Below are 23,881 nucleotides of genomic sequence, written 5' to 3'. Positions count from 1 at the left end.
CATCAACTTATGAATTTTTAGTTAATTAACCTCCCTTTCTAGAAACTCCAAATTTCCAGAAGATCACCATTTTATACCTACCGTACTGTTCCTCAAAATTCTTAGAATCCAATTGAAATCATATTTTCTAACTTCAGTTTTCCATAAATAAATAAATAAACTCCACCAACAAATTGAAAAATGAGACCCTTATTCCACGACATGGTCAGAAATTAATTAATATAATGTATAAAATAATCAACTAGATTTAATCAAATAATTAAATAAATACAGGATGGTGATCTAAATTTGACTACATACACAACACATAAATAATAAATATTATCGGGACAAGGAAATGGTCTTAAATTTGATTAAAAAATGGAGGAGAATATAACAACACCACAAATACCACACACCGACAAACTCCAAAGATTACAACATATTCAAGCATCCGCGTGACAAGTTTTAAGTACTAGACATGCAGCAACACACTAAGTATCATGAACCTGCATCACAGCCATCGTAATATTATAAGTAATGAGTATCAATTGGCTTATTAATTAAAAAAAACACTCTTAAATCACGGTGGCGAAAACAATCATATCTACTTTAGTGCAGATTTGCTATCCACTTATTTCTCCTCTTCACACCACCCTTCCTCCCCACCTCCGGGGCCGGCGCGCATGCGCGCACCACTTCACAACCACTTTCTCTACGTGATCATCAGTTGAGAAGAGAGATAAAACACTTTTTTTCGCGTAATCATCAATTGAGAAGAGAGATAGAGATAGAGAGTGGTGAACTAAAATTGACTAGCCTTTAGGACTCGTTGGAGATACTTTTTAGGAAATACTTATGCTCATATAAGTTTTTTTTTTTTTCTAAAATGATTTTATTAAAAACACGTTGAAATTTTTATTTAAAATCTAGATGCTTCTTAAACAAACATTCGTAAGTACTCTCGTAAAAGTATATGACAAGGGCATTTCTAAGAAAACGTTTCTATCACCCAAAAACACCCTTGAATTTTTTGTCATGCCTAATCAAATTTTCTTTTGGTTGTCAAAAAGGGCTTTGGGAGCATGTTTGATATTGTTTCTTTATTTACGCTTCTTTTCTCATTAGCACTTATGCAAGATTGCCTTTTTATCATAAACCCATTGACATTGTGGCAGTATTGTGGTAGTTACAATAACAATGTCAATGGTTTTTTTCCCTTCAATTTTGAATTCATTGACATTGTTACTGTAACTGCCATGTGCTTCTTTAAAAAGCGCTATGAGCTAGAGCACTTACAAGTTTTTAGCCAAACATGGTAATAATGTTTTTAGTCATTCGTCTGAATCCTAAGCATTACCTTACTCATTTCAAAAGTCTAAACATGCCCTAAGTCTAGTGTGTGTTGTCTTCAGCTAGTTAGACAAACATTTCAAGTTTGACTCATATTGATGCTGTGATGATGTTATGATGAAATTGATACTTGATTGGGATTAATCCCATTATAGTGCCGCAACTTTATTGACGATGTATTGTCCCATTTTGGCTTATTGTAATCATGGTTTTCAAATTTTACACCCTAATTTAATTTTAGTCTAATTTTAGTCTATGAAATTTCATATTAGTTTCTTTAGTCTTCAAACTTAATAATGCGTTGTATCAGTGCTACAATTAACCCTCCCATTTTAAAATATTTTTGTACACATTTTATCATTTGTCAAGAAAAAACCAATTCCACACTAATCTTTTTTCCAGAATTAACAATTTAACACTAGAACAATGGTTTCTCTCTCTTTTGAAGATATCAAAGTATCTGTACGGACTACCATTTTTGCAAAAATTCGTATGAACATTGATTCCAGCTTCTAATTATGTAAACATTGACTGATTCTCTTCTAAGATGTCGTTCTCAATAAACCCCATCTACTAACCAAAAAAGAAATGGAAAAATTAGCACACGCAAAAGCAAAACCAGAGGATATTAATATTATCCAATTTTTAAGCTTCTGTTGGAGTAAAAAGACAAAGAAACCAAAAACCAAGTCAACCGCGTCTGGCTCTGTGTACTTCCCGAAGGTCTACATAGGCAACCGAAGAAGTTTGTTAGCTTCTCATCCAAAAAACAAAACCCAAAAAAAGTAAAAGGGAACCAACCCAAAAGCATCAGTGGTCTATGCTATCAGCTACCGCTAGCTATGGTATCTGAAAAGTAAAAAGTTGAGATATTTTTCGTGTCTGAATTGCAGTTGGGTTCTTAGTATTTATGTTTTTTCTGGGGAAAGAGGAAAACATCGTGCTGGCAGATTGAACCCAGAAAACAAAATCTCAGTCTGCAGGGAAAAGAAGATCTTTGCTTATTTTGCTGTTGGGGATCTTTTAGTTTGGATTTTTAGGGTTTATGTTGGATTTGAAGACCTTGGTGAGAGAGAGATTTTGGGAAACTTTTGTCTGATGGGGGTTTGCTGGAGCAACAGAATCAAGGCTGAAAGTCCTTCCAATACAGGTATTTTTAATATTTTTCTGGAAACAAAACAAGTCAGTTGTTGATTTTACCTCAGAAATTGTTGAACTTTATTTTTCCTGAATGTCTTCTTTTTGTTTGACCAGATGGGTTTCTTAGTTTTTGAGGTAATTTTATATGTTTTTGGTTGATAATTTATTTTAGTGAGGCAATAATTTCACTGCTTTTATATCAGTTCATCTGTTTTGTTGATGGGGTTTTAGGGACTTCTCAAATTTGATAGAAATATAGAATCATGAGTATTTAAAGGTTTTGTTTTGGCGAAATTGTTTTGGTGATGAATGATGAAAGTTTATAATTGTATAGTATGAGTTCACCACTACATTGTGAACTGAATCTTTTGTGATATATGTCAATCGGGTTGCTTTCTCTGCAGGATTCAATTCGAAAAATGGGAGTGGTTCAAGTAGCAGGGCCTCGTCGACTTCCTTGCCCCTGACTCCTCGGAGCGAGGGTGAGATCTTACAGTCCACTACTTTGAAGAGTATCAGCTTCAGTGAGCTCAAAACCGCCACAAGAAACTTCCGTCCTGACAGTGTGCTTGGAGATGGGGGTTTTGGTTCTGTTTTCAAAGGTTGGATGGATGAAAGTTCGCTTAAAGCGTCCAAGGCCGGGACTGGCATGGTGATCGCTGTGAAGAAACTCAACCAAGATGGATTCCAGGGTCACAAGGAATGGCTGGTAAATCCAATTACCTCGTTTTCATTTTTATGAGTTTTGACAGTGGTCTGATATATCTTCTTTGTGAATTGTATACTTATAACTTGCTGCCTTAGTAGTTTATTTCTCTTAGTTTATGAGAATGCAATTTGAAATTATCCGTAAAGATTATTGTGACTCTGCTAATGCTTGCAATTCTTGGCTAGATTATAGATTGTCGATTTTGCATTATTTTCGGAGCATCTCTCAATACCAGAGTGATTAATAGTACTACATTGTTGGACATATAGACAGAAATCAACTATCTTGGTGAGCTGCATCATCCCAATCTTGTGAAACTCATTGGTTATTGCTTAGAGGATGATCACCGGCTCTTGGTTTACGAGTTCATGCCTAAGGGCAGCATGGAAAATCATCTATTCAGGAGTGAGTTCCTTGCATCCTCCCTAGCGGCATTCTTTTTCAATAGTTCTCCTCCCCCTTTTTGTCCTTAGAGAAAACATATTGCAAGTTGCATATGATACCTTGTTACTGAAGCATTAGCTATTGTTGCAACAGGAAGTTCTCACTTTCAACCACTTTCTTGGAGCCTCCGAATGACAATTGCCCTCGGCGCTGCAAAGGGACTTGCCTTTCTCCACAATGCTGAAAGACAAATCATACATCGTGACTTCAAGTCATCAAATATTCTGCTCGACTCGGTTTGTAACTTGATACCTATTTTCATCAGATTCAAGTATGGTTTGATGTGCCACGTTTCAGGGTCCCCCCACTGACATCTGGTTTTAATTTCAGAACTACAATGCAAAGCTGTCTGATTTCGGGTTAGCCAGGGATGGGCCAACTGGTGACAAGAGCCACGTCTCTACTAGGGTCATTGGAACCCAGGGATATGCTGCTCCGGAGTATTTAGCCACAGGTGCTACTTTCATACTTCATTCTTCTCTAAGACCCTTTGCCTGTCTGAACCTCTTTGGCTTTTAGAAACCAAGCTCGGGTCGAATGTCATGCTTTAGATGATATTTCAATTTGCGGAGCTAATAACTGGCTCTTTTCAAAAGAATTCAAATTTTATACCTCACAAGACAATAGTCTTTCAAATTAAGTTTTTAAGATTACCCTCACAAAATAATGGCCCTTTCAATCTTAAAAGAGAATGTGAGCGGGGTGATTTCATTTCGTTTCATGGCCTTCTCTTATTTTGGTCTCTTAATGCATCAAACGCCTAAAAATATTCTGTCAAATTACCTTCGTTCAATTGTCGGTCACTGCTGTAATGCGGCTGCGATTGCCAAAGTTCAGGTATTAAGAATTTAATGGAACCAAAGTTCAGTTAGTGCTTATCTAATTGCTGTTTTCTTCGTCAGGTCATCTTACTACCAAGAGTGACATATACAGTTTCGGAGTTGTTCTTCTAGAAATGTTATCTGGACGACGAGCTATAGATAAGAACAGGCCAACTGGAGAACACAATCTGGTGGAATGGGCAAAACCATACCTGAGAAACAAACGCCGAGTTTTTCGTGTCATTGATCCTCGCCTTGAAGGTCAGTACTCAGTCAGTCGTTCCCAAAAGGCTGCCGTCCTTGCACTTCAATGTCTTGCTGTAGATCCCAAGTACAGACCTGACATGAATGAAGTGGTAACCATACTGGAGGAACTTCAGGACACAAAGGGCATACCAAAAAGTACACAGAAAGAGCACAATGCAACTAGTCAAGGCCTTCCTAACGGTGCGCCTGACTCCAGCAAAAGGAGTGTTGACGACGCTCTCAGCGTGACTGCTTATCCCCGGCCTTCCAGAAACCCACTTTTTGCTTGAAGAGAAAGCTTTCGTGTTGCCCGAGATATGGGGAAAGGTGTGAAGTGAAGTCTTGAATCTTAATCTTGAGAGTTCAAATTTGTACATACCCAAGAATTGTTCAAGTAGTGTGTAGTGATTGTGTATAATGTCTTCGAGTCTATTGCCTTATGGCATTTTGCGGTGATTTACTCACAGAATCACCGACGGTGCAGAATTCTGTTCTGGTTACTGAAAAAAAGAAACGCAGAATTGCAACATGTGTATGAGAAGTGTGATTCAGGTTCAGCTCATTCGGGTATTTTTGGTATATCTCGAAATTATATGACCTTCATAACATCCTCCATGAATGTCTCATATGGAGTCTCATTCCCAAATGTAACATGTAAGTCGTAAGCTCCCGGTGCATCGGAGATATTATAACTCCGAACAGCGGTTATATAAGTTTTTATTCATACTTCAACAAGAATCCATTGTTTCCATGGCCTGAAATTAGAACACCTATTAAAGATCCAAATGAAACCCTAGCCGTCTTGAGAAAAACCAAAGGAAAAATTCTTTGCCGTCGATCCATGCTTTTGGCTTTGAGGTCGGCGGCAATCTTCTTAAAAATTATCTTTGGTCTCTTTTCTCTCATTTTTCATTTACTTTATCTGGTGTTGAATTGTCATTGTGAAATGCTATGGTCACTATGATAATTGTTGTCTTATGCCCAGGCACACAGCTAACACAAAGTTTTGGATCCAATTATCACCTTCGATAAATGGTTAAAATTGGAGGCCATGGAAAATGTTGAATTGTGTCGGGATCATGTTTAATCGGTATGACACTTTAGGTTTAGCTGGTGCAGTGATATGCCTTTCTGATTTCCAAAGGATATGGAGCGGCAACATGATTTTATCCTTTTATCCTTTTATCCTTTTATTTTGTTATCATTTAATAATTTCCAGGAGGAGAGTTTGCTGATTTGATTGCTCTATGTAGGAGAGTGCTTGATTTTAACTTTGGATTTGGTGCGCTACCTCCTTTGGATATCTGTGCGAAGGGTGGAGTTGGTTGATTTGCTAGATCTACTTCATTTGGTGTTCTAGATCATGCTCACATGATCTCCATGTAACATAAAGTTTAACGGTTTTATTGATATGTGTAATTGTGTGGTTCTTGATGAGCTCTTATGAGTGCTTGAAGTATACTTGTTGCTTTGCGAGCGATTAGTGATACTTTATTGTAATATTTGTTGATCTAGTTTGCAAGGATCCTTTTGGGCTGAGTTCTTCATAATTTGTATTTGTAATGCTCTTCTATCAATGAATGAAATATCGTACTTTTCTTAAAAAAAAAAAATCCGACAGTGAAATTAATTTTTTTTAATTAATTCTGTCAATACTTAAACCGCACCCAAAAAAATTAAAAACCTAACTAGAGGTAATATCAGCTACGTAGAATCTATGATTATTCCCTAATCGTTTATATAGCGTTTGATTCTTCATGTAAGCACATGAATCCGCTGTAGCACATCTGACAACGGATAGCTGTTTAACTGGGTTCGACTCCCGGCAACAGAATTGCCGTTTTGCTTATTTCAACATGTTTTTCAAATGAAAAAGGAAAATATTAGGAAGATAGAAACTGTGGGGAATTTAATTTTGACAACATTTATATAAATTTTAAGGCTTAATTATTGTGTCACCCCTTGGAAGTCATTTTGACTCAAATCAAATGGATCAAATTTTAAGGCTTAATCCATATTCATTATGCTCATCTCTTAGTGGAGTGGGTAAGCATACCCATGCATTACCCAACAAACCCATGAAATTCTAACTAATACAAACGACGTACGCTGCTTCTTTTGCTGGTCGATGTCTCTCTCTCTCTCTGAGATTCAGGTCGGGCATCAGTGGGATGGGTCGTGGAGGACGGGGTGTGCGGGAACCCGAGTTGACGGGTGGTGGATAGGATCGCGGAGGGGGAGGTGGGGGAGGTTGGTCGCATAGGGTGGTAGTTCTTTGGGTTCCCAATCACTATCATTGACTTTCATCAATTCCATTTCTTAGTAGACCAGCTAACCGAACCAACATAAAGTTAAGTCCCTTGCAATTTACGTGTTTGGAAAAACAGATTAGAGGGTTTTTTTTAAATAACTTTAACAAAAAGCTTCCAGTGCTATTTATTTGAACGAAAAAACATATTTTTACACTAAAAAGTCAATTCTGGTATTATTCATTTTACCCTTTATTCTATTCTTATCGTTAAAACTCAAAATTTTCAAATCATTTTCATTAAATTTTTTTTTAATATATTCTTGAATATTTTATACTCTGAAGTGTCGTAAAATTTTCATTAATGATAGTCCAAATCATATCTCGCATGCAACCAGGTAAAATTTCGTTCAAAATTATCTGCTATCAAATCCTTCTGGTTGGCAATATTAAACAATTAATAAACAGCACCAACTTCAAAGCAATTGTGCCATAGAAGTTTCTGACGTACCAAAACAGATTACAACGCACAGCCGGAAAAAAGAATTAATTAGTTATATATATAACACCAATTTGCATGGGACGACCATGACTTCTGATTCCATTATCCACAGCTTAAACCATCGATCCAGTTTGAACTTCCCACAGAGAGAGAGAGAGAGAGAGATGGCAGGTGGTGTATTGGAGGTCACATTGGTTGAAGCTCAGGGTCTCAAGAACATGGATTTTTTTGGTTTGTTTAATTGCATAATTCCATCATTTCTGTATTGCTTTGCCTCAAATCTGTTTCCATGTTTAATTATTGTGTTCATATATTCTTGAAATTTGCAGTAAAGATGAACACGTATGTTATAATCCAATATGGAAATCAAAAGCATACAAGCAACGTGGCCAAAGGTCAGAATCGTGACTAAAATGTAATTCATGACATATTTTATACTCATATTGCTAGTAGATAGATTTCATATGTGCCAACCAATCAAGGATAAGGACCATAAATAATTGGCCCGTTCGCTTGTTTTTGGTTAATGATCACAAATGAAATTAATTGGGTTAGTACTATATATATTCAAATGCAGGATCAGGAACGAAACCAATATGGAATGAAAAGTTTACATTCAACGTGGAATATCCTGGAGGCGCAGATCACAAATATATGCTTTGGTTTCGTATCATGGACACCCAAAAGCTCTTGGACCATGATGTAGTTGTCGGTGAATCTAAGTAAAGTCCTATGCATATATCATTGTCACTTTTATTACATTAATTATCAAACGTAAGATTTGAATTCAGAACTTTCTCAAATAAATTAAAGACTAAACGCGAATAGATCGATTGTTAGATACAGTACATGCAACATAACATCTGTATTATAATTGTTGATTGGCATGCAGGGTGTACGTGAAGGATGTGATAGCGTTGGGCACAGAGAGAGGAAAGGCTGAACTTCGATCTGCAAAGCACAGAGTTGTCCTTCAAGACAAGACTTATGCCGGAGAGATCTCTGTTGCTTTAACTTTCACTTTAAATTCATAAGCAAATTGTTGTTCAAAATCCAAATGTTCTCAGTTCACGAATAAATAATCATGATTGCTCAAATTTCCGTCAAGCCGTCTTAGCTCAGCTGGTAGAGCGCGTGGCTTTTAACCACGTGGTCGTGGGTTCGATTCCCACAGACGGCGTTGTGATTTTACTTTTTGGGTTCATTTAAATAGAATGAGAAAATAAGGCCCAATCTACCTGAGACAACTATAAGAGCAACTCCAACGTTGCAAAGGTCCCTTAGGGCTGGCTATTCACTATTGAACCCATCAAGTGAATAGTAATTACTTTTTGCATTTCTACCTCTAAAATTGAATAGCACTGACATAATAAAATATTAGTATTTTTTCTTTTATAAAATAATACAAAATTTTATTTGTAATTTCGAATAAAGCACCGAGAGCATCACAATAATTCCCTACCATTTCTTCGCATCGTGAACTTGGAACTTGTATATTTGGACTCCTGGCAACTTTAGCAACACAACTGGGTCCTTGCATGCACCATTGATGCATTGGGAAGTGCAGTGATCCTAGACCCTAGAGCTTCAAGCTCTAGCTTGTAGTTTCAGGTGAGATTTCCTTGTTACTTTGAATATTTGGGATTCTCTTGTTGGTGTTGTGATTCCGAGTGAAGACTTAATGGTTAAATTTTTTTCTTTTCACTGTGCATGCTTTTTGTTTCGTTTTTCCAAAATCTGGCAAGCTCTGTTACTCACAGTGGTAGAACTTCTTTCTTTTCATTTTAGCATTTTTTGTGCTTAAATTATAATTTTTGGTGGAGTTTTATGTTGATATCAGAATCGGGAAGAATCCCTGCCAAATATTCCGGTATTCTCGGGCTAGCAATTTGTGTCAGGCCTGTCGCTCGGGCCCCCTCCGGCGCTGAAGCCCGCATGGGCTAGACTTGATCTCCCCAGCGATTTGGTCCTGTTCTGTCCATGGTCCATTGGGCTAAATGTCCCGCTGGACTTGCTCTAAGGTTAGTCCATTGGGCTACAAAAGAAAGATTATATTGGGCCACCCTTTATAAAATTCTTCACTAAATTTAAATGTTGGACAAAATTTAAAATTCATTGGTGCTTAGGCCTCATTTCAAAACTATTTAGAGCTCGTTTGGAAGTGTTTTTCATCAAAAGTGTCTTCAATTATTTTAAAAGCATTTCCAAACAAGTATTTAGTCCTTTAAAAACATTTGTCAAACGAGCTCCAAATAGTTGAGATTGTTATTGAAAATATTATTTTCGCACTTCTTTTTTGATCTGCACTTTTATGCTTAATTCGATACTTTTTCTTTCATTTATTCAATTCAATAGCTAAAAAATGCTAGAGAAAAGCGAACATCACTCCTCTTAAATTTTAAAATAATATAAATAAGGTTAAAAATAGGTAGCCTTACAAGCAATTCGTGGCCTCTTGACATTGGCGTAGGCTGCACTGTAAATTGTAAAATTGAAGAAACAAGTTTTTGATAGGATTCCCAAGTATATATATTCGTATTCTACCAATCTCCATGGATATGATAGATCAGCCCTCACAACCTCAAAATCCAATTTGTATAAAGATTCCAAATATGTGACTACTTGACCAAAAGCATATAGAAGGGATAATATGTGAGTAGGTCAAAGAATTCTGCTTTTTACAAAACAATATTTTAAATTACTTTAATGTACAGAAACGGCACTTCAAATTCAAGTATTGAGACTAAACACATTGACCTGACCAATGTTTTTTCGCTGTAAGAATAATCAGCTGTGGAAAAAAAAAAAACAAAATAAGTGTTTGATAAACTATAGTCCTAAAAGTGCTTTTAAGATTGTGAATATGAAAGTTTCATCAATTGGTATTGTTCACTTACCTCCAATGAAAAAAAAGGTTTTTGTGAGAAACATGTGTAAAGCTGCTTAGTTGTTTTGGACCCGTGATTTTGAAACAAAAAACGTTTTTTTTCTCATTTTCCAAACACGTTAAGGCTCCAGTTTTTTTAAAAAGCTGTTTTAAAAAAAATTTAAGCAACACGAAATCAGCCATAAGTTAGCAAACATATTCTACGTTAGAAGAATATAAACCGTTAACAATTGACATCCTAAACTGCAAAAATCTTTGCACCAATGGAGTTTCTTTTCTTACACCGAAAGTTGTGAGATAATGTGGTGGATAAGGTATAAATGCCACCAACGTTTTCTACACATCTACATGGAACCTAGCACCGCCCTCTAGGGTTTGCTTTTGAAGCATTGAGCTTTTAATTTTGGAAGCAAATAAAAGAGCTTCAATTTTAGCATCTTTGACACATTCATCTTTGGTTTTGTTTCAATGAAATCTTCACCGTCCGTTCGATGCTTTGTGTGCTCTTTGGTCATATATATGCACAAAAAGGACCACAAAAATTGATTGCAAGAAAGCAAATAGACAACCAATGTTAATTGCCTCCAAGGGGGAGTGAAATTGAAGGGCATTCAAGATATTAGCAAGCTGTGACCATCTGATAGGAACCATTTGACAACATGTGTTTGCGAAATGCATAAAGTTGTAACGCAATCGGGACATATTTTAATTGTTCTTTTGAGAATATACCTCTATAGAAAATATTTCAGGTCATAAGTGCTATTAAAAGTGCTTTCAGTTACAAGCTCTCTTACAAGCTAAACATGAATCAAGTTTAAACTAATGGAAAATGGTAGTTCTGTGGATGCTTTAGGTAAAAGGAGTAACTAGGACGAGAAAATTTCAAAGATTGAGGATTGACATCAACAAAATATTTATGGTGCTTTGAAGTATGAGATGCCCTCAAGCTTTTAATCGTTAAATTTTTATTTTATGCTTTTCAAAAGAAAAATTATCTTTAAAATTTTTTAAATATCTGATACTTCAAAGCACCATTAAAAAATCTTTGTAGCATCAAATTACATTTGCCGTGGTACAACATGGTTAGGAAAAGAAGACTAATTAAGAACAAGTCTGAGTGGCAGTTGTAGATAGTATTCGGCAGATATACTCACCAATAAAGGTGTGCCACGCACACTAACTACCTCAAACTGGTTGGTGCTAATCTACGAATCACATATGAATACTCAATTTTATAAGAGGAAATTGTAGCACTGGTTCCTTAATTCTTACCCTTGAAGTAATGATCTCTCAACTAAAAATATGTGACTATTGGTCCCTTTACTCATCAAAATGTGCAGTTATAGCACTTTTAGTCAACTCCGGTAGAACTTCAGTCAAAATTTGTCATGTGTCACGCATGTGAGGCTGAATGAAGGGGCAAATGGAGAACCAAATGAAAAAAATTGTAGCAATGGTCCCTTAACTTTAACCTAATTGTAGCAATGATCTTTCTAACATGACTCATTTTGATGGTATTCTGACGAACTTGACGGAAAAAATCATAGTTCTACGTTTTTATGAGTTAAGGGACTGATGGTCATGAATTTTAGTTGAGGGATCATTGTTCCAATTGGGTTAAAGTTGAGGGGTCATTTGTACAATTTTCTCATTCTATAAAGAAAATGGATGATCCTAGAGAGACCATCTACTTCAACCATATTGTGTAGAGCATATTACTATGATTGATGGTTGGATTCCTTTTTTAAATCATTAAATTAGGAAACACAATCATTAACGGCCACATCATGCGGTCTACAAAACATGGTCCCCAGTATTTTCCTAAAGAAAATGCTTTAAAACTTCCTTTTTCAGTTTTATCTCCATTCCTAAAAGATGATATTATTGATGCTTTAAAAAAGATTACGCATTCGTTCAAGTGTAATTTTTTTTTCCCTTATATTTCTACGTACTTGAAGTGCATGATGACTTCTATGAATTGCCAATAACGGCTCCTTCTTAAAAGGAATTTACTGATATTACGAGACCTGATTTATTTGAGAGAGATGAAACATTAGAGTTTTTGTATAAAATAAAATAAAAATTAAGAGAATAAGAACTTTGCACTCATCGGAGTTCATCCAACATTTACTTTATTGTAAAAATACCATATAAGAAATTATTTGTAAGCCACAAGAGTCTTTGGGCATCTCTCTATCGAGATTCACAAGAGGCCTTCGGCAACACTATAAAATTTCAACTTTTAGACCAAAAATTCAGTAAGTTAGGATAGATTCCTCTTTGATCTCAAAATTTATGGTTCATTAGTTTCTCAGAACTTAATTCGAGCAAAGCAGCTTTTTCCTAGGCCAAATCTCTCAAAACTCGAGTCCAAACACTCAATGCTAGAAATTTTACCAAATTTAAAATAATAGAAAAAAAGAAATAATTTTTGCACTATCTTTTTTTATTCTAAACTCTTGTGAATATTTGATCTTTAGTTTTTCTATACTTTATTCAATCCAACAGCCATCAATAATAACTTCTGCGAATATTTGATCTATAATTTTTCCGTATTTTATACAATCCAATGGCCATAAAACATTGTTGGGTGTCAAAATCATTTCGCATGAAAATCTACAAAAACCTTAATCAATACTTATTTCTAGTGACAGTGGGTTCGACGATGGCACAACGAGGCATGAAAGGGGCAGCGCAGTAGCAAGTATATGGGTCTTGGGCATGGTGGGGCGTTGTACGGGGTGTACATCAATAATTTTGAGAAAAATTATGGATTTTTATTTTTTTTGAGTAAATGTACAATGATTTATATTTTAGAAAAATTTGTACTGAGTAGCACATAGTTTTATTAATCAAGTATCAAACTTGTGATCCATGTGAATCATACTTTAAAATCTTTCATAATCTAATCCCCCGGGGGGGGGGGGAAGCGAAATCGAAATGTGCAGTCGCAAATGGCCCCAAATTTGAAGGGGCCCCCAAAATTTTGTCATCTAATATTATGTAATAATGTTTTATATTTCGAAAATGGCTATGGTTAACATTTTAAAATCTCATTACATTCCTTATAAGAGTAATTTTTTTTTCCTTTTTAAATATAAAAAGGTAATGCTAGGAAGACTAAATGAGCACGTATATCAGCTCATATGTCTAATTTACAATGACGAGGGGTAAAGCAAATGAGCTGCACGATTACAATGACGAGGGGTAAAGCAAAACCTCACCGACTGAAATAAGCTTGCCAGTCTCCAAATATCTTGGAGATAAATCTCAAGAATCACATCAACCGTAACCGCTTTATTAAGCATCTGAATCAAGCCCTTAGAATCCGACTCAACCACCAACCTAGCACTAGTTCCCACATCATTACCCACCACCACCTCCAATCCCTTACGGATTGCCTCAACCTCAGCCATAATTGCATTCCCAAATAACCCCTCTCCTTCCCCTCCCGCTAGCTTCGGAATCCCTGCAAAATCCCGAAGGACCCACCCAACCCCTCCTTCATTCGAATGTTTCATCCATGCCGCATTGCAATTTAGTTTCAATGCGCCAAAACTGGGTTTCTGCTAGCATCCCTCCCACATCCTGTCTCCTATCCCCCTCTGAATTCCAACTCCAACCCCCGTGCATTCCCCAATTCCCAACTCCTCCCCCCGATTATCCCCTAAATCATTCCTGTGACATCTCACATCGGCCAGAGAAATGATCCTTGTATGTTTATTCCCATCACTACCTAGCACGAGGCCTTTTGGGAGCTCATTGGCTTCGGGTTCCGTAGGAACTCCGAAGTTAAGCGAGAAGGGGGCTAGAGCAATCCCATGATGGGTTACCCACTGGGAAGTTGCTCGGGAGTTCCCAAAAACAAAACCGTGAGGGAATGGTAAGCCCAAAGCGGACAATATTGTGCCACGGTGGTGGAGCGAGCCTGGGAAGCGATCTACCCCGGGCCGGGATGTGACAATATGGTATCAGAGCCAATCTCTGGCTGGAAGTGTGCCGACGAGGACGTCGGGCTCCTAAGGGAGGTGGATTGTGACATCTCACATCGCCCAGGGGAGTGATCCTTGTATGTTTATTCCCATCACTACCTAACACGAGACCTTTTGGGAGCTCACTGGCTTTGGGTTCCGTAGGAACTCCGAAGTTAAGCGAGAAGGGGGTTAGAGTAATCCCATGATAGGTGACCCACTGGGAAGTTGCTCGGGAGTTCCCAAAAACAAAACAGTGAGGGAATGGTAAGCCCAAAGCGGACAATATTGTGCTACGGTGGTGGAGCGGGCTCAGGAAGCGATCCGCCCCGGGCCGGGATGTGACAATTCCCCACCCCAGGTAACCTAACCCTTAAAACATCACATCCCTCTCCCACTGTATCACTTCTACCAAATGCCGCTGCCACAACTCAACAGCCACTTGGGGTAAAGTTCGAACCCCTTTAAACACGACCTCATTCAGACATTTCCAAATGCGCCAAAACCCAAACACCACCTGTTGCAGCAATGCCTCGACATCCACCTGTTTCTCCGTCCGCTGCCATCCTTCAAGAAAATCATTGACCCCCAATTTGGACTTGTTTAGTGTCTATGATTAGATTAGAATGGATTACGTCTAATTTGGACGTGTAAATACTCATAAGAAAAGTTATCTATTCTTATCTATTCCAAAATTCAATTGACCCCCAAAATTCAATTCATATCTAATCCTCTTATGATCTCTTAAAATAAAAAAATCATTTGTCTCTAGCTTCATATATTTTGGATTTTATGAATTATCTAATCCCTTCAAATTCTTAAAAACGAACCTTTCTCATACTTGGTGATGACCGAAATCAATGGCTATAGCCCACTTTTCAGTTCCTGTCAAATGGCTAACGGGCCCCATTGGGCCACAATTGGAGAATTGAGCCAACCAGCTAGCCCAAACCAGCCAGCCAGTCCATCATTTTGAATCCTGACGACTACTTACTGACGTCTTGAATTTTTTTTATTAACAAAATTAAAAAAAAAATTAAATTACAATTTTTCCTATAACTTCCTAAGCTATTAAACAACATTAAATAACATTAAGTAACACTAAACAACATTAAACAATATTAATAACATTAAGTAACATTAAACAACATAAAACTTAAACAACATTAAAAAAAAAAATTATTGACATTCCAAATCCAACACGTCGCGCTTGAATTCCGAGACGTAAAATTATTGAGATTCCAACTCGAAAAATTATTAAGATTGTTTAATTTAAGTAACCATATTAATTCAATTAAAATAATAAATTATGTTTGGCTCTATGACCCTTTGGCCCCCTCGGTTGGAGATATTTTTTGTCTCAGTGCTATGTTTGGCCTATGGCCCTCTAGCCCCTCGGTTGGAGATGGTAATAAATAATGCATGATACTGTTCATTGAAATATTAATTTCTTGGAGGGCTATAGGGCTATAACGAGCACTCTAATCCTTATTCGGTTGGAGATGGCCTTAGGTGGCCGCCTCTTCCAACTCCCCTTAGGGTTAGCTTTCACTCTGGTCTATAAGTAAGAGCAATCATATTATTTCTTTATCAGTTTATCCTAATCATACTTTAAAATCTTTCATAATCTAATCCCCCGCGCGGGGTGGGGGGGGGGGAGCGAAATCGAAATGTGCAGTCGCAAATGGCCCCAAATTTGTAGGGGCCCCCAAAATTTTGTCATCTAATATTATGTAATAATGTTCTATATTTCGAAAATGGCTATTGTTAACATTTTAAAATCTCATTACATTCCTTATAAGAGTAATTTTTTTTCCTTTTTAAATATAAAAAGGTAATGCTAGGAAGACTAAATGAGCACGTATATCAGCTCATATGTCTAATTTACAAAATTTAGTTTACAAATTTAATCTCCCTAGCATTACTCCATATAAAAATTTGGAGTACAATGACATATTCTAATTGTCAATAATAACATCCCAAAAAACAATGGTTTTTCAATTTTATTGTATAGTAATGTCATATTTTCAAGTGAAATTTTAAAGTTAGAGTTTTTGTCACATCCCGGCCCCGTCCCGGCCCGGGGCGGATCACTTCCCGGGCCCACTCCACCACTGTAGCACGATATTGTCCGTTTTGAGCTTACCATTCCCTCACGGTTTTGTTTTTGGGAACTCACGAGCAACTTCCTAATGGGTCACCCATCATAGGATTGCTCTAGCTCCCTTCTCGCTTAACTTCGGAGTTCCTACGGAACCCGAAGCCAGTGAGCTCCCAAAAGACCTCGTGCTAGGTAGGGATGGGAATATACATATAAGGATCACTCCCCTGGGCGATGTGGGATGTCACAGTTTTGAAGTTTTTTTTTTTTTTTCATGTTTGGTTGTTTAAGATTGAACTGCTTTTGATTATTTAGTGAAGGTTATGCTTGTAGCTTTTTTAATTATAATTAATGATATATGTAAACTTACAATTAGTGAGTGCTAAAGTTTGTTTTGATTTAAGTGATTATTTTCTAACATCAATACATTGTTTTACTTTTTTTAAAACTATCTTAGGCCATCTCCAACTGAGGGCTGGTCAGATGGCTCGTTTTAGCCCTCTGGTCCTCCAAGATATTAATATTTTAATGAACAATACAAGACCATATTTGCCTTCGTCTCCAACCGAGAGCTATAGGGTCAAACATAATTTATTATTTAAATTTAAACACTACAACAACTTAAATTTAAAAACAACAACAACTTAAATTTAAAAATTACAACGTATATTTAAAAACTACAACTAAATTTTAAAAATGAAAAATTAAATTTAAAAACTACAAATTAAATTCGAAAACAACATTAACTTAAATTTAAAAACTACAACAACTTAAATTTAATATCCGTAATCAACATCATCTTCATCATCCGCCATCGTATGAATATAGTCAGAGGTAAACATCTGCCGTCGGCTCATAATTTCTTTTCTTTTTTTCCTATCAAAATAAGCCTTACTCATTGGAGTGTAATTTGAAGTGTTCCTTTGCATATTCTTATCATCCATCTCTTCTTGTATTTGTTTGGCCCGTTCTTCATACCTACACTTCCTTTCTTCCGCCTCAAGGGCATTTTGCTCTGCCAATAATCGCAATGAGGTTGCCACTTCATTACGTAATCATCATTTGCCTTGCCCTTTTTCCTTCAACCTTCGTGCCTTGTTTCGTACCATAACCCTAGGTATGAAACCTTCACCAGAAGACGGATTTTCTACCCTTATTTGGTGAATGGTTGGAGATCCATCTTCATCCATATTTGCAGCTGAGGATGTAGTTCTGAACACCGGTGTAGGAGCTCTTTGTGGTGGATCTTCAAATAACACCCACCCTTTACAAATTTCCCAACAACTGTGAAATTGAAAGGGTTTCGAGCTGCTATCTATATACAATTCCTAGGCTTGGTGTACCTAGAAAAAAATTAAAGGAAATTAATTTATGAAATTAAATGTAATATAATTAAATATTTAAAATAAATTATGAAAACACTTACTTAGTTGTAGTAATTAACGCCACTTTCATGTCTACTTGCAGCTGCTAACAATGCTTGATGCCATTTGTTCAAACTTGGCTGAAGATGTTTCTTCCATTTTGAAGAACAACTCTCGTGATTTCGAATATTCATTGGAATGGTGCCTTCATAGAACTCTACGTATTTTTTGGACATACGAGTCCAAACACCGTCATTTGTTTGACAATTCCCCCTCACACTATCTTCCGACACCCATCTATAAGCCTTGCAAAGAGCTTCATCTTCTTTTCGGGTCTAAGCCCTACCTTTCATTGCAGACGAGGCCATTTCAAAATTATTAAAAAAATTGAAAGATAGATTTTTGAAAGAGGAAGGAAAATATGAGAATTGAAATGGTGTAGGAATGATGAAAATTTTGTGAGGAATGGCCCAAAAAACCTAAAAAAACAAAAAAAAACAAAATTTGAATCCAACAGTAACTGGCGCCAACCAACCCTTTAAGATTTCGTGGGGCCCTCTCAGATTCCACAAGTCATCTGGCCTAGCCCTCGATTGGAGACGGTTTTCGGGCTATTTTCGGCCCTCTAGACCCTTCGGTCGGAGATGGCCTTAAGAAGGGGCTCTTTTATAAATTTCGTACAGGACCTCCGAAATCTCAGAGACGGCCTTGTCTAATACATGTAGAAAAATACTCTTTATACTTTGAATTGGAAGAAGGGCACATAGGAATTGGAAAGGACAAGTGAATAGTTAAAGGATTTTTTTTTTCCCTTCTCCAATTGAGTTGTTGAAGTATTCTTTTAAAAAACTTGAAGTTGTCTGGTTGTCTTTCAATATTTTGGCAATGCGAACTTCAGTTTGTCTACAGAGAAAAGAACTTTGTGACTGATAGTTTAACAAGTTATAGTCTTGATTTAGATTTAGCTAATTTTTATTTTGATATTCTTCCTTCTTGTTCAATTCGTTTTATTCGTGATGATCGACTAGGGATGTCCTAGTCTAGATTTATTATTAAATAGGTTTGTTTGAGCTCTTGTCCCCGTTTTTCAACCAAAAAATAACTATACAACGCATTTATAAAATGTATATAAAATTTGATGGATAATCGACGAGAGCAACTTACATGGTACAAATATATTAGTATCGTAGCCTCTCATGCCTTGATACAATTGCAATGTTATGTAACGAAATATTGACACATTGATTAGCTAATGTATCAGCGTTCCCGTGTCATGTAAATTCTTCTCGTAATCAACGGATCATTCATGAGAAGGACATTATCTTATTGAGTGAGGTGGTAAGAACCAACTTCTGAAACCAAGGAAAGAAAGGACATGCGTATGCTTAGCATCTCCGAAAGGAGGTAGGTTGGGCAAAATTCCAAGAGGCCATGAATGCGCCTGTGCAGAGGAAGTTGCAAAGGTGAAACCGTGATGCAGTTTTCCTCCGGACAATCTGGTAGATATGTTCATATGGAGCCAGTTCTTCCCGTCTATCATCACTGCCTTCTAGGCAATAAACGTCATGGCCCTCCATCCATTTCAATTCAACATTATCATCAATTTTATTTCCATTTTTCGTGATTTAATGTGATAGAATAAATTACAACTTATATTGAATTATTCATTCATTAAAATTTTAAAAATTGAAAGATGGCAAACAAAAAAAAAGTATGCATTTCCCTTCTATATCTTGCATCTACAGTAGTTTTGCCTTGATGGATCTCTCTCATTTAATAAGAGTCAAAAATCTCCGTTTACTAATTGGTGGCATACTAGGCCATCCGAAATTTTTTTTTTAATGATATTCAATAAAAGAGTATTCTAAAAGAATTCTTAAACTTAGAGGAACTTGCAGTCCCCCATCTTACCGCTCCACCATTGCCCCCAAAATGATACAAAATACATGGAAAAAAAATAAAAAAAATCATTTTGCCTTGTATTTTGAATCTGAATCCCGTTTCCTTAATCCCTTGTTTAATTGAAATCTTTCTATTTTTGTTTTGGGTTTGTGATAAAATCAAGACCTGCCGAAAAATGAGGTAATTAAACTGGAACATTATCAGTCAATATGATTAGTAATGTGTTGCAGGTTTTGCATTGTCGAGGTAATTAAAGTAGCAATCGAGCTTAATTTGGGTGACGTACGTATGTTTACAATATGTGCAGCTTTTGCCAGCAATAGTTTTCTCCTTTTTGAAATTATTTTTCTGTAGACGGTTTGATGTAATGTTGAAATTTATTTAATACAATCCTTTTTTTTTTAATAAAGACAACATTAATCCAACCAAAAACCAATATAAAAATAGGATCCATCAAATCCACACAATAAATTAATCTGGATTCTTAAAATTTAATTCAACGGATACAAACATAAATCTCCTTTAAAAATTATACTAACTTTAAATTAAATTTCAAAGATTCGAATTAAATGATTGAATGAATTTGACAAAAAAGATGCGCAGAGAGGATCTCTTTCCATAAAAGTAATCCATACACAGAAATTAATAGACTAAACGTAAATATATTATATTATATATTAAAAAGGATATAGAAAGAGCTGCGGGCTGCATGTTGATTCTTTGCAGCCACTTCAGCTCCTTTTACACATATATATCATTTGGCCGGATGACTTTAATTTTTTCCAGCCTCCCACTTAAGCAAAAAAAAGCACCAAAAGTTAAAAAAGTAAAAGTTGCCGCACACAACACACTTGAAAAGTAAGTCACTTTTCTACCTATCTAGTCACCCAATTTTAACTTTTAACCCCCACATCATCTAATACTTTACTTTTAGCTCCCACCACTCCAAATTTTCCCGGGAAAATAGAGGAAAATCCAAACGCGGGAAATTAAGCTTTGGATAATTTTAAAAAGAAAAAATTAAAGATAGTGCATAAGCTTTTCTTTTTCCCTTAATTTTAGACGCGGAAATTCTTCCCGGTGAAAGTTTGTCCGAACTGCCAATGAGCGGGCGCCACGTTGAGGGTAGTGGAGGTGCGCCTGTCACTGCCCGTGACTCTGAAGGACAGGGTCTGGCCCACCAGGTCTGCGTTGGATTGCCAGTTTTGCCCCCAGTTGCGGCTCATCGGCATCCACCCCGTGTTCGCGCCTTTCACGCTCACCCTCACGATATCCCCTGCGCCCGCGACGTTGGTGATCAGAACCAGGTTGAAGTAACGGAAGCCGTTAATTGTGAATCTCACGCCGCCTTGCTTTCTGCAGGGAACTCTGTAGAAAATAAAAAATCCAACAAACAGAGTCAAAGTTTAGTTACTGCGGTGACTTGGTTAATTACTGCGGTAAAAAGTCAATGAGTAGGTTTGACTGGTAAATTTCCGATGCGGGAGTGGTGCAACTTCCCATAAAGTTAGTACCTTTTCTATACACGCGTCGAACGGCGTAAAATATCTACAGTAACCCTAGCAAGGTCAAAAGACTTCTATACCCTTCATGCGTTGGGTAATTTACACTCTACACTAAACCAAGGCACACGGGTTTCCGGGTGAGGCTAGTTTGGTCATTTTGAGCAAAGTGGTAAAGGGAAAACGGGTTCCCGTTGGTTATTTTCGGGTAAACGACGTAAAGCGGGACGGATGATTAACTAACACAAGAAAGGTTCTAACATTAAGATCTGTTTGGTTCGCGAGAAAATAAAAACATTTCTGCTGTTTGGTTAATTAGAAATCTGCTGTTTGGTTAATTAGAAAACAAGAATGTTCTTAACAGTGGAGCACTGTATTCTACGGTTGTTTATCGGCTGCCAAACAGGATTTTATAGGGAAAAAAAAACTAAGAAGAAAACTTTGAGTTTTAACCACAAAATATAAATGATAAAATGAATAGTAAAATAATTGATTTTATAGGATAAAAATATGATTTTCGTTAAAGTAAACCGATTGCTTTTCGTTGAAATTCCTTTAGAAAAGGTAAAAAGTAAGAAACGACGAGGGTATTTCCGTCCAAACGAAAAATAAACGCAGAAGGAGCGAAAGAAAACAGAGACTTGACTGTGACATTGGGGTTTTGATTTACTCACCGGCGGTAAGAGACGGGGACGATGCCGGCCTTGTACTCGGCGATCTTGAGGAACATGGGCATGGCGAGGTCGAAGTGAGTGCGGGGAGGGTTGCACCAGCCGCCGTCGTCGCTGGGCTGAGCGAAGTTAGGAGGGCAGAAGTTGGTGGCGGTGACGAAGATGGAGGGGTTGCCTGGGTGGCACCACCTGGGGTCGTCGCCGCACTTAATCTCAAAGCAGGCGCCGCAGCTGAGGCCATTGTTGAACAGAGCAGTGCTAAGCGCAGCCGTGTTGACGCCGTAGCCCTGGCTGTAGAGGTTGCCGTACCCGCAAGCGCCACCTGAAAAAACAGAGAAATGAGGGTTTTAGGAGACTCAGATTTTGAGTAGAAATTTAGAAAATAACACGGGTTTTGAAAAACAGAGAGAAAAGGTGAAGAAATGAGACAGATTTGTGAAGAAAAAAAGTCAGAAATGAAATGGGTTTATTCTTTTTTGAAGCTTATGAAATGGGGTTTTGAGAAAAAGAAAATGGGGACGTACCCATGGTGCCAGAGGCGTCGCTGCCGCCGTAGAAGGTGGCATGGGCGCCCTCCCATGCGCCACCAGTGTAAACCCCTGGGATTCTGGCGTTGGCCGCCATGAAGAGAGAGAGCAGGGAAGCAATGCAGAGCATGCGAAGGAAAGCCATTGCCGGAGAGAGAGTCAGAGAGGGAGAGAAAGGAGTGAGAAAGCAGAAGGAAGAGAGAGACTGATGGATATGGGATTGGCGTTGGAGCGAATAGGAAGCGGGAAGAAGGTGGGGGTACTTATGGAGGTTGCGAGCAGGGCATCAGTGGTCTGGATAATTAATGCCCACTCTCAGATCTATTTTTTATTATTATTTACTTTTTTATTTATTACAAAAAAAAAGGTTTTATTTTTATTGTTTTTATTTCTTATTTTCTTATTTTCCAAGTTTTTTTTTTTGGGTCACCATTCATTGGGGAAGCATGAATTGATGTGCACGTGCACCACACATGGGTTCTCTTCGTGTTGATTTTGTTTGGTCAAGTTGGGGGGCAAGTTCAAGGGCCAATGGGGAGAGAGGGAGAGCCGATCAGAGAAACAATAAATACACGTTTTTTTCTTCTTGTTATACATTCATGTTTAATTATATTTGTTTTTTCGTTTGATTTATTTGATAAGGTGAGACGCTAAAAGTAGTTTGTGAAACACAACCCTCAGCTTAATTAATCTTTAGTTAAGCCAATTAGGATTTAATTAGCATGAAATAGATTTTGAAGCTAAGGAGGCCAACCCCATTGATTTTCACATTGTTGATGTGAACCTTAAGTATCATTAGTCCAATGGGTAGACATAATTTCTTTAATTAGTTGTGTGATATCCAACATTACAAGCATTTTAAGTGAAAAGGAAAAGGAATTGGAGAAAAATAGGCAAGTAACGATAATTTTTTGGAATGTTATTTTCGTGCATTTATTTTCTATGTTTATACACTTATGTATATTCTTGTCTCTTGATTCTCGTATATTTTATTCAATTTAAACACCAAAATTAACAAATGGGTGTATGGAGAGATAACAAGTGTCCATTTATAATAATTTTGGATGTTCAGTAATCAAGACAATATCTTCATCGATGTGTCACCCCAGTCATCAATTTATACAGTTATTTTTCAACTCTGTTTATTATAAAACATGTATCGACGCACTGTCCATCACACCAAAAGCATCGATCCACAATTTGTCTTATTTAAGTTGTGAGATTTGTTCAAATAACAACTCCATCAAGGTAAAACCAAATAATAATGACAATTATTGGTCCTTTTTGCTCAAACAATGCTTGAGAATATGTACTTTAACTCTCTCTCTCCCCCTCCCCCTTATCTTTTTAGTATATGAACATTTCCCCAACTTGTAATTTGGGAAAATAAAAAACCTCAGTCCAACCAAAACAAACACTTAAACGATAAAAAATTAAAAAAAAAAAATCGCAGTGAAAATCCTATATATATATATATATAGGATTTGTTCAAAAATTCATGAAGAATAAAACAG

The 23,881-nt window shown here is 37.0% G+C and overlaps 3 protein-coding genes and 1 non-coding gene across 4 annotated transcripts; 3 read left to right on the top strand and 1 right to left on the bottom strand.

Moving 5' to 3' along the window:
* Nucleotides 1–2,017: 2,017 nt before the first annotated feature.
* Nucleotides 2,018–5,254, top strand: LOC125476949 (receptor-like cytoplasmic kinase 176). Its single transcript, XM_048583648.1, has 6 exons — nt 2,018–2,482; nt 2,877–3,181; nt 3,451–3,586; nt 3,719–3,861; nt 3,956–4,079; nt 4,528–5,254. Exons 1-6 carry the CDS (start codon nt 2,431–2,433, stop codon nt 4,980–4,982), a joined length of 1,215 nt encoding a protein of 404 aa, XP_048439605.1. The 5' UTR covers nt 2,018–2,430; the 3' UTR covers nt 4,983–5,254.
* A 2,291-nt stretch (nt 5,255–7,545) lies between these two features.
* Nucleotides 7,546–8,533, top strand: LOC125476645 (elicitor-responsive protein 1-like). Its single transcript, XM_048582964.1, has 4 exons — nt 7,546–7,673; nt 7,772–7,837; nt 8,020–8,164; nt 8,335–8,533. The coding sequence occupies exons 1-4, from the start codon at nt 7,607–7,609 to the stop codon at nt 8,474–8,476; spliced, it is 420 nt and encodes a 139-aa protein (XP_048438921.1). The 5' UTR covers nt 7,546–7,606; the 3' UTR covers nt 8,477–8,533.
* A 16-nt stretch (nt 8,534–8,549) lies between these two features.
* TRNAK-UUU lies at nt 8,550–8,622 on the top strand. The gene has a single exon. It is a non-coding gene; the product is annotated as a tRNA-Lys (tRNA).
* An 11,696-nt stretch (nt 8,623–20,318) lies between these two features.
* Nucleotides 20,319–22,533, bottom strand: LOC125476948 (expansin-A4-like). Its single transcript, XM_048583647.1, has 3 exons — nt 22,365–22,533; nt 21,844–22,162; nt 20,319–21,035 (listed from the first exon to the last, which is right to left on the bottom strand). Exons 1-3 carry the CDS (start codon nt 22,510–22,512, stop codon nt 20,726–20,728), a joined length of 777 nt encoding a protein of 258 aa, XP_048439604.1. The 5' UTR covers nt 22,513–22,533; the 3' UTR covers nt 20,319–20,725.
* Between the last annotated feature and the right edge of the window lie 1,348 nt (nt 22,534–23,881).

This window comes from the organism of the source record quoted next, unplaced genomic scaffold (assembly GCF_019419815.1).
Source record: "Pyrus x bretschneideri cultivar Hongxiangsu unplaced genomic scaffold, Pyrus_bretschneideri_v1 Contig2, whole genome shotgun sequence".
Taxonomy (NCBI): Eukaryota; Viridiplantae; Streptophyta; class Magnoliopsida; order Rosales; family Rosaceae; genus Pyrus; species Pyrus x bretschneideri.
Note: the sequence above shows the minus strand (reverse complement) of the source record. Positions and strands in the feature narration are given on the sequence as shown.